Source organism: Mastigoproctus giganteus, chromosome 7, assembly GCF_048544385.1.
Source record: "Mastigoproctus giganteus isolate SK-2022 chromosome 7, ASM4854438v1, whole genome shotgun sequence".
Lineage (NCBI taxonomy): Eukaryota > Metazoa > Arthropoda > Arachnida > Uropygi > Thelyphonidae > Mastigoproctus > Mastigoproctus giganteus.
Window position 1 is genome coordinate 233,459,216 of NC_143581.1, and position 15,745 is coordinate 233,474,960.

Here is a 15,745-nt window from a genome sequence, read left to right on the forward strand (position 1 = left end):
TTCTCTGAGCATTGCAGACAGGTTGCAAGGAAGGCCTATGGTGTCCCATTGATAATGTATCAAACAATTGCTAGTAGGATAAGGACGTCATAATCCCATTGTATAAGGTTATTGTAGCACACTTGGATTACTATGTTCAGGTCTGGAGACCGCACCTAAAGAAAGACATTGTTCTTCTTGAAAGGGTCCAGAGGTGGGTAACTCACCTGGTGAGATCAGCAAAAGGGTGTCCATATGAGGAAAGACTTTGAATATGTGGGTTGCCGAGTTGGGAAACTAGGCACCTTAGTGGAGACTTGATTGAGGTGTTTAAGGCTCTGAGAGACATAAGCGAAATTTTCACGGTTATAAATGATTCTAGAACCAGGGGCCATCAAGTGACGGGGGGGGGATGTTTAGACTGGATTACAGGAAGTTTTATTTTAGCCAGCGAGTTATAAATTACTGGAATAAGTTACCTACATGGGTGGTAGAGGCAGAGAGTTTTGGGAAATTCAAAGGTTTGCTGTATAATTACCTTTGGGAAGAGGGAAACGCTTAGGATGTCCATTTCCTTTTCTCTTATTTATTAATTATTATTATTTTAAAAAAAAATTCTTATTATTTTATTTTATATATATTTTTTGTTATTTTATTATTACTGTTATTTATTTATTATTATAATTTTTTTTTTTTTGGCTGGCATAACATAATAAGCCATAGGCTTCCTTGCACCATGTGGCCATTGCTAATACTAATGTAACTTTCTGAACATTTAGAATATTTTGTTTATAACATAAGCAAATCTCCATAATTAAGGCACTTAAAACTGTTCTTTTATTATAGATTTTAATGTTTATTAAAAATAAACCTTGAATTTGTCCTGAATTTACGAGCAACCAAGCTAATGAATGTCCACTACAGAATAGCCCCTCCATTGCAATAACTCCAATAGCATTCAATGCAGAAACATCCTGAGTGGATATCTCAAAATCTCACAGCACATACAAAGCCAGTTCCAGTAGGGAAAGGGGTGCATGCATTATTCTTCGTAATGGTTTTAATTATTTTATTCAAAATTCAGAAATGCTTTGTGATACACTAAATCATAGATCACTATGAGCGGTATTTTCCTTTGTCAACTATATTTAATTAATGGCAGTTGATGTTGGTTACATATTGTTTTCTAAAATTGTGTGGAACTCTGTTTTCTTATTTATTTCATTAACATTAAATAAAAATTCATGCAGATATCCTAATGTAATACATATACATATAAAATTTGTCTCTATTTTTCCATATTATCTGTACCATTTTTAATATATATTCTCATATTATATTTCCAGAGTTACTGGAGGAGAACTTTTTGAAGATATAGTTGCAAGAGAATATTATAGTGAAGCAGATGCAAGGTAAGCTGTACACAGAAATTACAATTAGTAAAAAATTAAACCATGAAATAGGTACAGAAAATTATTTTTAATGTGATTTTTAAGGCAAAGTGCTATTCTGCTCCTATGAACCTAATAACCCCTATTTTAAAATAGGAGTGCTTAGATTTATAGCTTTTATATGCTTACATCTATATTTCAAAACAAAATAAAATTAGAACAACATAATTAAGAGAAAAGTAAGAAAAGATTGAAGCAATACCCATCTCTGGAGAAGTGAATACATGGCTCATCACCCAAAGAGACTTATATCTGCACCACCAAAGAACGACTGCTTTTTATATAATAATAAACACCATAAAATAGAAACATTGAGCTCAAAATCACTATCTCTTCATAGGGACACGAGCACTTGGAACTCAAAAAAGGTTTATTTCAATAATTTTTTTTTGTCATTACCAAATATCAGTGGGTATATCAAATATCAATACCAATCAATATGTCAAATATCAATACCAATACACTCCAGGCACATAGAAAAATAATAAACCAACTATGTGTTCTGGGTAGGCCTAGTGCATATTGGAACACCTACTGATGTTTGGCTGTGACAGTGGTCAGTGATTGAAATACGATCCTGTTTGGAGTTCACAAGTGCTGGTGTCCCTTTGAAGAGATTCTGCTTATGAGCTCCCTATTTCTATTTTAGGTGATTTGTAAATTAAATAACCAATGCTCATTCTTTGGTTTGGGCATGTATATTATTATTATTGTTGTTGCACCCCCTTGACGGGTATTGCTACCAAGTAATTGCAACAGGATCTGGAAAGGTTGAGCAGATGGGCTGAGAGGTGGAAAATGAAGTTTAACATTGACAAATGTAAAGTACTACACATGGGAAACAGCAACCCCAGAGCAACGTATCAACTCTGTGGTACTACACTGACAGTGGTAGAGAATGAAAGGGACTTGGGGGTGGTTGTGCAGGCAGATATGAAGTTCTCTGAGCAGTGCAGACGGGCTGCAAGAGTAGCTCATGGAGTATTGTCAATGATATACAGGAATTTTTCCAGCAGGGATAAGGAGGTGATTATTCCATTGTATAAGGCAATGGTCAGGCCACACCTAGAGTACTGTATACAGGTCTGGAGGCCTCATTTCAAGAAGGATGTAGAGCTGCTGGAACGAGTACAGAGAAGGGCAACAAGATTAGTGAATGGAACAAAGGGGTGCTCTTACGAAGAAAGGCTTAAGTTTTGCAAATTACAGTGTCTGGAGACTAGGCACCAGCGAGGTGATCTGATAGAGGTGTATAAAGCCTTGAATGGTTTAAGCATGCTCAATGCTGATGGGATTCTTCCTCTAGCTCAGAAAAATCACCTGAGAGGGCATAAATTCAAATTGAGGAAAGACAGATGTAGGATAGAGGTGCGGAAATTTGCCTTTAGTCAGCGGGTGGTTGGTTGGTAGAACAGACTCCCATCCTATCCCTTGTGGTGGAGGTTGATAGCCTAAATAAGTTTAAGGCTCAGCTGGACAGGTATTTTGAACGAACAGAGGGGTGAAGTGGAAGTGGTTTTTTTTTTTTTTTTTTTTTTTTTTTGGCTGATGCTGCATAAGCTTGCTTTCTTGCATCAAATACCTCTACTAATGCTAATGCTAAAGTACACAGGGAGGTTGTTATGTTTGGTATTACGTTTGGTCGAGGAGCTTGCTGACTATCCTACATGTATTTGAGCTGGATATCATCATTCTTTTCTCTCTCTCTCTCTCTCTCTCTCTCTCTCTCTCTCTCTCTGTTTAACTCAGAAATTTTTTTTTTTTTGCGTGATGCAGCAAAAGCTTCAGGCTTCCTTGCACTATATGGCTAATAATGATAATGGTTGTGACTTTCTGGTGTTCCTTGTAGGTATTCTCTGGGAGGCCTATTGCTTCTGGTCTGTTATGTTAGGGTCTTTGGCGCCATACCTGTGGTTGACAAGATGATCAGGATGGTCGTTACTTGTTGCATATGCCACATCTCTTTGATCTCCTGTCTTAGGTTCGTGTACTTCCTGATTTTTTTCCTCATGGGTTTTCTAGTGGTTGCCAGTGTTGGGCACTGCTGTGTCAATTTGATAAGTAGCCTTTTCCTTCTTGTCGACAAGGGTTATGTCCGGTCTGTTGTGCAGGATTGTCTTGTCCATTATTATGGCGCAGTTCCAATACAGCTTGTGGGTTGGGGTTTCTAGTACGGCCTGGAGTTTGTACTCTTAATACACTTTCTTTGATGAACTGGTAATTCCTTGTTAGCTTCTGATGTATTATCCTCGCTACCTGGTCGTGTCTATGAGCATACTCAGTCTGAGTGATCACCTTGCATCCTGTGGTGTTGTGTTGGATAATTTCTGTGGCCAGTTGGCATTGTTGACTCTGGGCTCCTGGGCAACGTAATTTCTATAGTTTCTGGTGTTGATTACCTGGTCTTTGATGGCGAGCACAAATCCTTCAGTCTTGGGAAAGAGCTTCCCACTTGTGGGCCATGCATTGGAAGACATTTTTTCTGTGATCTTGATGGAAGTCATTGTAGTGTCTACCCTGGAGTGTCTTCTTTGCCCATCTTTCTAGCTTTATGCTGTCTGAGCAGGAGGGGACTCATCGTTTCGGTTGAATGGGGTTTGCTGCTTGTCTACTGTCTTTATGGCCTAGTAGAGTGCTGCTGCATTTTTCTGGAAGTAATCCTTGAGGTTAGCTATTGCTGTTTTTTGTTGCTTGATGAGGTCTAGCAGTCCCTCCCTCTCTTTCTGAGCTACTCTCTCTCTCTGTCCATGGCTGACTTCAGGTGGTGTTAGCAGCTCTTGGTCATCATTGTTCTTGTCTCTCTCTCTCACGAAATCCTCCAGTTTGGTGTTAGTCCAATCTATGATCCCGAAGGAGTATGTTAGCACTGGGACTGCATAGGTGCTTATGGCTTTAACTGTGTTTCTTCCACTAAAGCTTTGCTTTCAGCAGGTTTCTGAGTCTCTGATGGTATTTTTTAGTCAGGCAGGCCTTGATTTCCTTGAGCTATAACTGCTGAGTCTGCATCATCATCCCCAGGTATTTGTAGGTCTCTCCCTCTGTTATGGCTTTGAACTCTTTACAAATCTACAGCTGGTAGTTTTGGCTGACTAATTACCCCTGATGCAATCCGTGGGTCACTTATTTGTCTAGATCAAATTCCATCCTCGTATCGTTGCTTCAGTGATCTGGAGTAGTTGCTGGAGTTGCTTGATATCATCCATGTACATCATGTGGGCGAGGGTGTATGAGTTATTCCTTCCTTCTTTGATGTTATATCCTTACTTGCTGCTGTTGAGCATGATGGATAATAGGTTGAGTGCTAGACAGAACCACAGTGGGCTCAGGGCATCTTTCAGAAAGGTTCCTCTCCTGATGGGGATCAGTTTGGTTGTGATGTTCTTGATCTTCATTCACCATCTTGCTTCAAGGAAGTTTGTCACTGTAAAATTGACTTTATAGACCTTCAGCGTCTCTATTAGCTAGCTATTAGGCAGAGTCAAAGACCTTGTGGTAATTGATTTAGGCCATGTACAGGTTGTGGCATTTCTTGTAGGCTTGCTCTATCACTTTTGCATTTATGGTTAATTGCTCCTTTCATCCTTTGCTCATCCATTTGAATCCTTTCTGTTGTTTGGCCATTATTTTCTGTATATTATTTCTCTCTCACTGGGGTTCCACCCCATGACAGTTATTGCTACCAAGTACACAGAGTGGTTATGTGTGGTGTTATGGTTTGTCGAGGAACTGTCTGACTATCCTACAGGTTATCAGGATTGCAACTGGGTCCACTGGAAGTCCACTGGGACTTTCTGGAATTCCTTGTAGGTGTTTGCTGGGAGACCTATTGCTGCTAGGCTTTTAGGGTCTTTGGCACAATACAGGTGGTTGACACAATACTTGGGATGGTTATTAGTTGCTGCATATGCCACATCATTGATCTCCTCTCTTATGTTCATGTACTTCCGGATTTTTTCCTCATGGGTTTTCTGGAGGTTGCCAGATAGTTAGCCTTTTCCTTCTTGTCGACATGGATTATGTCCGGTCTGTTGTGCAGGATTGTCTTATATGTATTATGCCGTGGTCCCAGTACAGCTTGTCGGTGAGGGTCTCTAGTACTGGATGGTGTTGGTACTTGTAATACAGTATACTTTTATTATTATTATTATGTTATTAGCATCATCAGCATTAGCATCAGTAGAGGTATATAATGCAAGAAAGGAAGATTATGCAGCTTCAGCCAAAAAAAAAAAAAAAAACCTCCCATTTCACCCTTCCATTCGTTCCAAATGCTTGTCCATCTCAGCCTTAAATTTATTTAGTTTATCAACTTGCACAACAAAAGATGGAAGGTTGTTCCACCAATCAACTACCCGCTGCGTAAAGGAAAATTTCCACACATCTATTCTACAACTGTCTTTCCTCAATTTGAATCTGTGCCCCCCTCAGGTTCTTAATCTGAGCAAGAGGAAGAATCCCATCAGCATACAGCTTGCTCAACCCATTCAAGGCCTTATATACCTCAATCAGATCACCTCGCAGGTGACTACTCTCCAGGTGCTGCAATTTGCAGAACATAAGCCTTTCTTGGTATGAGCACCCCTTTGTTCTCCTCACCAATCTTGTTGACCTTCTTTGTACTCGTTTTAGCAACTCTACATCCTTCCTAAAATGAAGCTCACCAATCTTGTTGCTCTTCTTTGTACTCATTCTAGCAACTCTACATCCTTCGTAAAAGGAAACCTACAACTCTACATCCTTCCTAAAAGGAGGCCTTCGCACCTGTACACAGTACTTTAGGTGTGGCCTCACTATTGCCTTGTATAACGAGATAATCACCTCCCTGTCCCTGCTAGCAAAATTCCCATATATATCATTGACAAGACTCGATGACCTGCCCTGGCAGCCTGTCTTGATTGCTGAGCAAACTTCATATTTGACTGCACAATTACCTCAGGTCTTTTTCGTTTTCCACTTTCCTAAGTGTAGTACCACACAGTTCGTATGTTTCTCTTCGGTTATTGCTACCATATGCAGTACTTTACATTTGTTAATGTTAAAATTCTGTTGCCACTTCTCAGCCCATTTGCCCAACTTATCTAGATCCAGTTGGAGTAGCATACTGTCATTAAGAACCCTGCCAACCTTTGTATCATCTGCAAACTTGGACATTAAACCTGATAATACTCATCAATATCATTCATAAATATACAAAACAACAATGGGCTCAACACTGAACCTTGGGGAACTCAACTAATAACATTTGTCCACAAAGAGCAATGTCTATTGATTACCACTCTCTGTCGTCTCCCACTCAACCATCCCTTTATCCATTGCAGCCACTTACCCTTAATGCCATACCTCTTCAATTTGTACAGCAGTCTTCCATGTGCAACAGTATCAAAAGCTTTCCTGAAATCCAAGTATATAATATCAAAATTATATTTGACATTCAGTTCCTTTGTGACCACATCATAGTATCCAATCATATTGGTCAGACAAGACCTCCCTTTAACAAACCCAGTCTGTGTCTTAACTATTACTGCAGTCTTGTCTAGATGATCCTGCAATGCTTCTTTAACTAATGACTCCATTATTTTCTCCAGAACACAAGTTAAACTAACAGGTCTGTAGTTACTTTTGTCACCTTTTGAACCCCCTTTATGAATTAGTGATACATCTGCACACCTCCAGAGTATGTTGACCTCTTCTGAGTCCACTAGGCTTTTCATTCCAACTAAGAAACAAAACTGCCCAAGGTTTATGGCTAAATGGATGTCAGATGAACAAAAGAAGTTCGTGGCAGAGAAGAAAAATGTATGGGATGCATGTAAAGTATCAGGTGACACAGAAGCCTATGGCAGATATAAACTGGTCTGTAATCAAGTCACAAAGGAGGTTAAGTAAGCGAAGGCAGATTACAAGAAATCCTTGGCAATGGATGCAATGTGTTCTAGATTATGGTTAAAGGTTTGCTTACTTCCTTTGCTGCCTCCTTTAATATAACTGAATAGATCCCATCCACTCGAGGTGCCTTTTTTATGTTTAGCTTCATCAATTTCTCCTCCACTTTGCTCTCAGTTATTACTGAATCACTTAGCTCCGTGTTAGAGTTTGATAAACTTCTGGCACTCCCCTCATTGAATAAATCCTCATGTGGGAATGTCGATGCAAAATACACATTCAGTTTATCAGTTCCCTTAGCATGATCATCAATAATCAACGCATATATGTTAAGTGGTCCAATCTGATTCATCCCTTTTCTTCTAGAGTTTACATAAGTAAAGAACTCTTTGCATCCATTGCCAAGGATTTCTTGTAATCTGCCTTCGCTTACCTAACCTCCTTTGTGATTTGATTACAGACAAGTTTATATCTGCCATAGGCTTCTGTGTCACCTGATACTTTATATGCATCCCATACATTTTTCTTCTCTGCCACGAAACTCTTTAGTTCATCTGACATCCATTTAGCAATAAACCTTGGACAGTTTTGTTTCTTAGTTGGAATGAAAAGCCTAGTAGCCTTCAAAATTAAGTCCCTGAAGGCTTCCCATATAGAATTCAACATTGGTAACATTATCAGTTGATCTTACTGTACAGAATTTAGAAACTGTCTGAGATCCCTGTTGTCACCTTTCCGAATGCAAAAGCCCTTCCCTTTAGCCTTGATGGTAGTTACATCTTTAGGTAATTCCCACATCAGTACATTGTGATCACTGTCACCCAGTGATTCCTTTATCTGCAAATTCTTAATACATGATTAATCACTGCTGATAATCAGTTCAAGAGTATTACTCCCTCTGGTTGCTTCTTGACCATGTTGCTGTAGAAAACAGTCATCCAATAAATCCACAAAATTCTTGCTAGTGTGCGAGTGACCAATCCACAAGTTCCAGTCAATATCTGGGAAGTCAAAATCCCCCATTATAAGGCATTCTGATTTACTGACTCACTCTATTTCTCTGTACAATTGCTCATTATACTCATCAGATTCATTAGGCCTATAACACACATCTACTCTCATTTTCTCTTTCCCAGTGCTTATGTCATACCACACTGACTCAACATTACATTGTTCACCGATGTCAATTGGATGCACTTCCTTAGATTTTATGTGTTTATTAACTAACATAACTCCTCCTCCCTTTCTGTTCTGCCTATCCTTTCTGTATACATTGCAAATTCCAATTTTGCACTGCTTATATCTATGTTGCACCATGTCTCTGATATCCCAATAATATCAGTCTTTGATGTCTTGACTAGCACTTCAAGCTCATAAAATTTATTAACTTGTACTCCTAGCATTTGTGTACATGCAAGTATACGTGCACCTGTTGGTACTCTTAGTTACCCTAACACAGCCCATGTATTTATTTGTTCCACTATAACTCCCAGCAGTCCTGGAAACCTCCATTGCCTTGCTTTCCAGGCTGCTGCTCATTCTAATAGAAGCAGTGCAAGAATCACTTTTGCCTCTGCCTGCTGCCACTGTTAACCTTTTAGTCTGTGTATCTCCGCAAACCAGCAGTTTTATTTCTCCCTGATTGGGGGTTCCACCTTGTAACAGGTATTGCTACCAAGTACACTGGGTTGTTGTTGTTATGTATTGTGTTACTGTTGGTCGAGGAACTCTGATTATCTTACAGATCTTCAGCTTTCTGGAGTACTTTGTGTTTTCTGAGAGGCCTGTTGTCTCTAGGCTGTTATGTAGGGTCTTTGGCACCATACTGGTGGTTGACACAATGATTGGGATAGTCATTACTGGTTGCATATGCCACATCCCTTTTATCTCCTGATTTTTTGGTGATCTGTAGTAGTTGGTGGAGTTGCTTTTCGGTTGCTGTGTACAGCTTGATGTCATCCATGTACATCAGATGGGTGAGGGTATACACTTTTTTCCTTCCTTCTTTGAGTTAATATTCATACTTGCTACTGTTTTCTGTTGTGGATAGCAGGATGGGTGCTAGACAGAACACAGTGGGCTCAGGGCATCTTCTTGAAAGGTTCCTCTCCTGATGGGATCAGTCTGGTTGTAATGTTCTCGACCTTAATGTAGGTATTCCATTTAGACATCTTGTTTCTAAGAAGTTTGTCACTGTCAGATTGATTTTGTAGATCTTCAGCTCCTCTATTAGCCAGCTATGAGACACGGTATCAAAGGCGTTGTGGTAATCGACTTAGACCGTGTACAGGTTGTGCTGCTTCTTGTAGGCTTGCTCTAACTATAGATGTGACATTAGTTAATTGCTCCTTGCTCATCCGTTCGTATCCTTTTTCCTTTTCAGTCATTATGGCCAAACAGCAGAAAATGGTCTGATATTTTCTTGGTATGATATCTAGAGAAGAATGATGATATCTAGCTCAGGAGCCATGGTCCTAAGCTAGATATCATCATTCTTCTCTTTCTTGCTTTCTTGGTGATTCAGAGAGAGAGAGAGAGAGAGAGAGAATGAGATGAGAGAGAGAGAATGAATGATGATGATTCAGAGAGAGAGAGAGAGAGAGAGAGAGAGAGAGAGAGAGAGAGAGAGAGAGAGAGAGAGAATGATGATATCTGGCTCAGGACCATGGATCCTGAGCTAGCTATCATCATTCTTCGCTTTCTTGGTGATTCCCTTCTCTCTCTCTCTCTCTCTCTCAGGATAATTTGGGAATTTATTTTGGCTGGTGCAGCATAAGCCTCAGGCTTCCTTGCACCATATGGCTAATAATAATAATAAAAGGATAATTAATGCTGAACATTAGAACCAAATCATGTGCAGCTGTAAGTAACATTTACTATGGGGGAGGGGAAAGGTGTGATTATCTTGCCGAAGCTATTGAAATTAAAACTGGGAAATACTTGGGAAATACTTAAAACTGAAATTAAAACTGGGAAAAACTAAATAATAGTGTCACCTGGAAATAAATTTTTTACCAGAATCTAGAAATTTTGTAAAGTAAATAACATGTTATTTACTTTACAAACCTTTTGTAATTTACTTTTGAAATTTTTAGAGACATATAGCATATTTAGCATAATGACAATTGAAGCAATGAGATATGAAATTATAAGCCCGAGAATGAAAGAAAAGATATGACAGTGATGTTTATGTCTATGCTATAACAAGGAGTCAAATCCATTCCTATTTCAGTTTCTATTTTTTGACTCCTTAATATAGCCTAGATATTTAACATTGCGTAAATAACTAAGGTCAGCTTAAATAACTAAGGGGATGTGTCAGGGTAGCAACTGTACGAGAACACTTAGGATTAACTGTCTGCAGTAATGTATAGAGTGTCAACAACAAGATGAGTGAATTTGAACTCCTGATTAGGCTAACTAACCCTGACATGATAGGACTAATGGAAATGTGATACCACCCAGATAGAGGGGATGATGAGTTTCACTGGAATGAAAGGAATTGAATATTGGACTATCATCCAATATTCAATGCATTCAGTAAGAATGCATTGAATATTGGATGATAGAAGGTGTGACTGGGTCATGCTTCTTACTGATTGATGTTATTTAAGATGTTATTTATGAAATTTATATGAATTGTTCAAAATGTTTTAGTCAATTTATTTTTCAGTAAATTTCTTAGTAAAAACATATGGTCTATCTGGTATTATTAGGGAATGAGACATGTTATCCATCTCAGAAAAATTGCTCTCTAAGATGAAAGAACAAATGCTACATGAAAAAGAATAATGATGAAGAAAGATGGCATTCTCACTATTGCACAATCTTTAATTCTTACCTCGGGTACTCATTGTTTACCACAGTCAGTAAAATTAGAATATTTAAATTACAGATTTGTTCATATATATCAGGTCTGATAGGATGCTATTATTTTCAGTGATATCAACACTTAGGTAACTAGTCCCACAGGAACTAGTAGTTGTTGGTGACTATTGTCAGGGAAATGGGGAACATAGTATGTAAAAAGGATAGGTGGAACATTACCAGGGTACGTCTTCCAGGGGAAAAAGTTGATGACGTTGTAGAGCGGATAGCATCTCTTAAGGGCACAAAAGGTGATATTGTTGTACATGTTGGCACTAATGATATTAAGAGTAGGAGACCAGTGGAATTACTTAACAAGTAAAGATCACTTTTGAAAAAAAGCAGTAAATTAGGATTGAATTTGAAAGTGTCTGCAATTCTGCCCAGACACGATAGGAGGGAGTATATGATGAGAGCCTTGTCGATCAATTCAGCCCTGGAAAGATTGTGCAAGGCTCAAGGGGTAGAATGTTTTTCAGCCTGGTCTGTACTTGTTAACAGGAGAGATTGCTTCTACAGAGATGGGATACACTTAAATAGAAACGGTACAAGAATATTTGCTGATGCTATCGAGGCAGTGTTAGGTGGGTCGGAAAACTGCTAGCAGTAGCTACTGGCAGAGGTGAAAGTGATTCTTGCACTGCTTCCACTGGAATGAGCAGCAGCCTAGAAAACAAGATGCGGGTATTTCAGAGACTGCTGGGAGTCATTGTGGTACAAGTAAACTCATGGGTTGTGTTAGGGTAGCTAAGAATAGGAACAGGTGCATGTATACTTGCGTATAAACCAGTGCTAGGAGTTTGGTAAATAAATTTCATGAATTTGAGGTATTGCTCAAAACATCAAAGGCAGATATTGTTGGGATATCACAGACGTGCTTTCACACAGATATAAGGAATGCAGAACTCAAATTTGGGGGAGTACAATGTGTACAGGCAGGATAGACAGGATAGGAAGGGGGGAGCGGTTATGCTATTAGTGAAGAAATACATAAAATCCAAGGAAGTGAAGCCAGTCGCATCACTAGACAGTGCATTGTCGAGTCAGTTTGGTGTGACATAAGCATTGGGAGATCAAAATTGAGAGTAGAAGTGTATTATGGGCCTAATGACTCTGATGAGTATAATAAGAACTGTATGGAAATTGAGTGGGCCAATAAATCAGAGATTCTTATAATGGGGGGATTTTAATTTCCCAGATATTAACTGGAATTTGTGGGTTGGTCACTCGCACATTAGCAGGGCTTTTGTCGATTTATTGGATGATTGTTTTCTACATTAGCATGTTCGGGAAAATACAGGGAGTAATACTCTTGATCTGGTTATTAGTAGTGATTCTTCATGCATTAAGAATCTGCAGATAAAGGAACCACTAGTTGGCAGTGATCACAGTGTGCTGAAGTGGGATTTACTCAAAGAGGTAACTACCATCAGGGGTAAAGGGAAGGGTTTTTACTTTCATAAAGGCGACTATGATGGTCTGAGACAGTATTTAAATTCTATACAGTGGGACCAACTGATGATGTTACCAATAGCAAATTCAAAATGGGAAACATTCAAAGAATTTATCTTGGAAGCTACTAGGCTTTACATACCAACTAAGAAATATTGTTCAAGGTTTAGGCCTAAATGGATGTCAGATGAACTAATGAGGCATATGTCAGAGAAGAAAAATGCATGGGATACATATAAATTAATTGGTGACATTAAAGCCTGTGATAGATATAAGCTGGTCTGTAACCAAGCCACAAAAGACATTAGTCAGACAAAGGCAGATTATGAGAAATCTTTGGCAGAGGATGCAAAGAAAAACAGCAAAGACATCTTTACCTATGTAAACTCTAGAAGGAAAGGCATGAATCAGATTGGCCCAATGGATATTGATGGTTCAACTGTTGATGATCCTGCTCAGGTGGCTACGAAACTAAATGAGTATTTTGTATCTACATTCACACATGAGGAGTTATTCAGGGAGGGGAATTCCAGAGGTGAACTAAATTCTGGCAGTGAGCTAGATGATTTTTTAATAACTGAGAGGGAAGTGCAGGAGAAATTATTGAAGATAAACATAAGAAAGGCACCTGGGGTGGATGGGATCTATCCAGTTATATTAAAAAAGGGAGCAAGTAAGCAAACCCTTAGCCCTAAACATGAGAGCGTCCTTGGACTCAAGGGAGGTGCCCATGGACTGAAGATGTGCAAATGACCCTAATTCATAAAGGAGGATGAAAGAGCGACACAAGTAATTATAGACCTGTTAGTTTAACTTCTGTTTCAGGAAAATTAATGGAGGCACTGGTTAAAGAAGCACTGCAGGATCATGTAGACAAGACTTCAGTTATAGCTCGGACACAGCATGGTTTTGTTAAGGGAAAGTTTTGCCTGACCAATTTGAGTGGATACTATGATGTGGTCATAAAGGTACTGGATGCAAGGAATAATTTTGATATCATATATTTGAATCTTAGAAAGGCATTTGATACTGTTGCACATGGAAGACTGCTGAATTGACCAGTGTGGCATTGGAGGCAAATTGCTGCTATGGATAAAGGGATGGTTGAGTGGGAGAAGACAGAGAGTGGTAATCAATTGACACTGCTCATCATGGACTAATGTTATTAGTGGGGTCCCTCAGGGTTCAGGGTTGGGTCCATCATTGTTTTCTGTATTTATAAATGATACTGATGATGGTATATCAAGCTTTAATATCCAAGTTTGCAGACGATACAAAGTTTGGCAGGGTTGTTAAGGACACTAATGACAGTATGCTGCTGCAGCAGGATCTATAAAAGTTGAGCAGATGGGCTGAGAGGTGGCAAATGAAGTTTAACATTGAAAAATGTAAAGTACTATATATGGGAAGCAGTAACCCCTGAGTAACGTATCAACTCTGTGATATTACACTGACAGTGGTAGAGAACGAAAAGGACCTGGGGGTAATTGTGCAGGCAGAAATACAGTTTTCTGAGCAGTGCAGACAGTCTGTAAGATTAGCTCATGATGTCATGTCAATGATATACAGGAATTTTTCTAGCAGGGATAAAGAGGTGATTATTCCCTTGTATAAGGCAATGGTCAGGCCACACCTTGAGTACTGTGTACAGGTCTGGAGGCCTCATTTTAAGAAGGATGTAGAGCTGTTGGAATGAGTACAGAGAAGGTAACAAGATTAGTGAATGGAACAAAGGGATGCTCTTACAAAGAAAGGCTTACGTTTTGCAAATTACAGTGTCTGGAGACTAGGCACCTGCCAGGTGATCTGATTGAGGTGTATAAAGCCTTGAATGGTTTGAGCATGGTCAATGCTGATTGGATTCTTCCTCTTGCTCAGAATAATCACCTGAAAGGGCATAAATTCAAATTGAGGAAAAACAGATGTGGGATAGATGTGCTGAAGTTTTCCTTTAGCCAGCCGGTAGTTGGTTGGTGGAACAGACATTTATTTAGGCTATCAACTTTCATCCTTTGTTCTGGAAGTTGATAGCCTAAAGAAATTTAAGTCTGAGCTGGACATGTTTTTTGAACAAAAGAAAGGGTGAAATGGGAGTGGTTTTTTTTTTTTTTTTTTTTTTTGGCTGATGCTGCATAAGCTTCCTTTCTTGCATCATATCCCTCTACTAATGCTGATGTCAAGGAGATCCTATCATCCCATGCTGTGGATCACAATCAAGCAAATTACACCTCCTCTTCAACTCTCGGTTCAACTCTTAGCAGTTATAAACAAGCAACTACAGGTAAGGCACAAAAACACTGATAGTAGATATGTGAAGAGAAAAGGAAATGGTTCACCCCAAAGAATTGAGGTTCCAGTTGTTCTATGTTTACATAAGAACCAGAGTACGGTAGCAACGGTTTGAATTGATGGATGTATTATGCCAGGTGTTACTGTAAGCTGGTGGTGAAAGTGTAATGGGTTAGGAAGTGTTTCCTATCATACATTAGGTCCTCTGAATGATGCCACAGCCTTCTTGAATATCATTTGCAAAACATATGCATCCCTTCACGCTAACAATTTATCCATCTGGTAATTGTTATTTCCAGCAAAATAATGTGCCATGTCAAAATGGCATGGATCATTTGGGAATTTTTTTTAGGCATAAAAGCGGGACTTAACCATACTTTATGGGCTTCTTGTGTCTTTTTACCTTGACCCAACTGAGAATTTGCTATATAGCATCTGCTACATAGGCTAATGCTATGTAAGCTTGCTTTCTCGCATCATGTGCCTTTGCTGATGCTAATTTGTGGGATGAGGTGTTCACCTGTGGCAGGACAACTGTGGTATGCACTTCAGTATGCATGGGCCAGCATCCATGTGTTATGTTTCCAGCAGCCTCGGAGTCTGTACCCCGATGGCTTGAGGCTGTTGTGAGGGATAAACCAGATGCTACTAGCTATTAGTTTGGTGTATCTAATTAACTTACTACTAAGGGTATCTTACAGCAAGACAAGAAGGAAACATCAACTGAAACATTACAGTTTGTTTTCAGTAATGAACTAGTTAATAAGCATAATTTCCTTCTTTGAAGATAGTTTTATTTCCAATACTTATTTATTTCAAAAGCT

The 15,745-nt window shown here is 39.1% G+C and overlaps 1 protein-coding gene across 6 annotated transcripts in view; it reads left to right on the forward strand.

Annotated features, from left to right (window-relative positions):
- Nucleotides 1–15,745, forward strand: part of LOC150083775 (calcium/calmodulin-dependent protein kinase type II alpha chain) — a 740,997-nt gene that overhangs the window by 238,389 nt on the left and 486,863 nt on the right. For all 6 annotated transcript variants that reach the window (XM_090378214.1, XM_090378218.1, XM_090378216.1 and 3 more), the window contains exon 5: nt 1,326–1,391. In XM_090378214.1, coding sequence (XP_090234340.1) covers nt 1,326–1,391 — 66 coding nt within the window. The remainder of the gene's footprint in view (nt 1–1,325; nt 1,392–15,745) is intronic.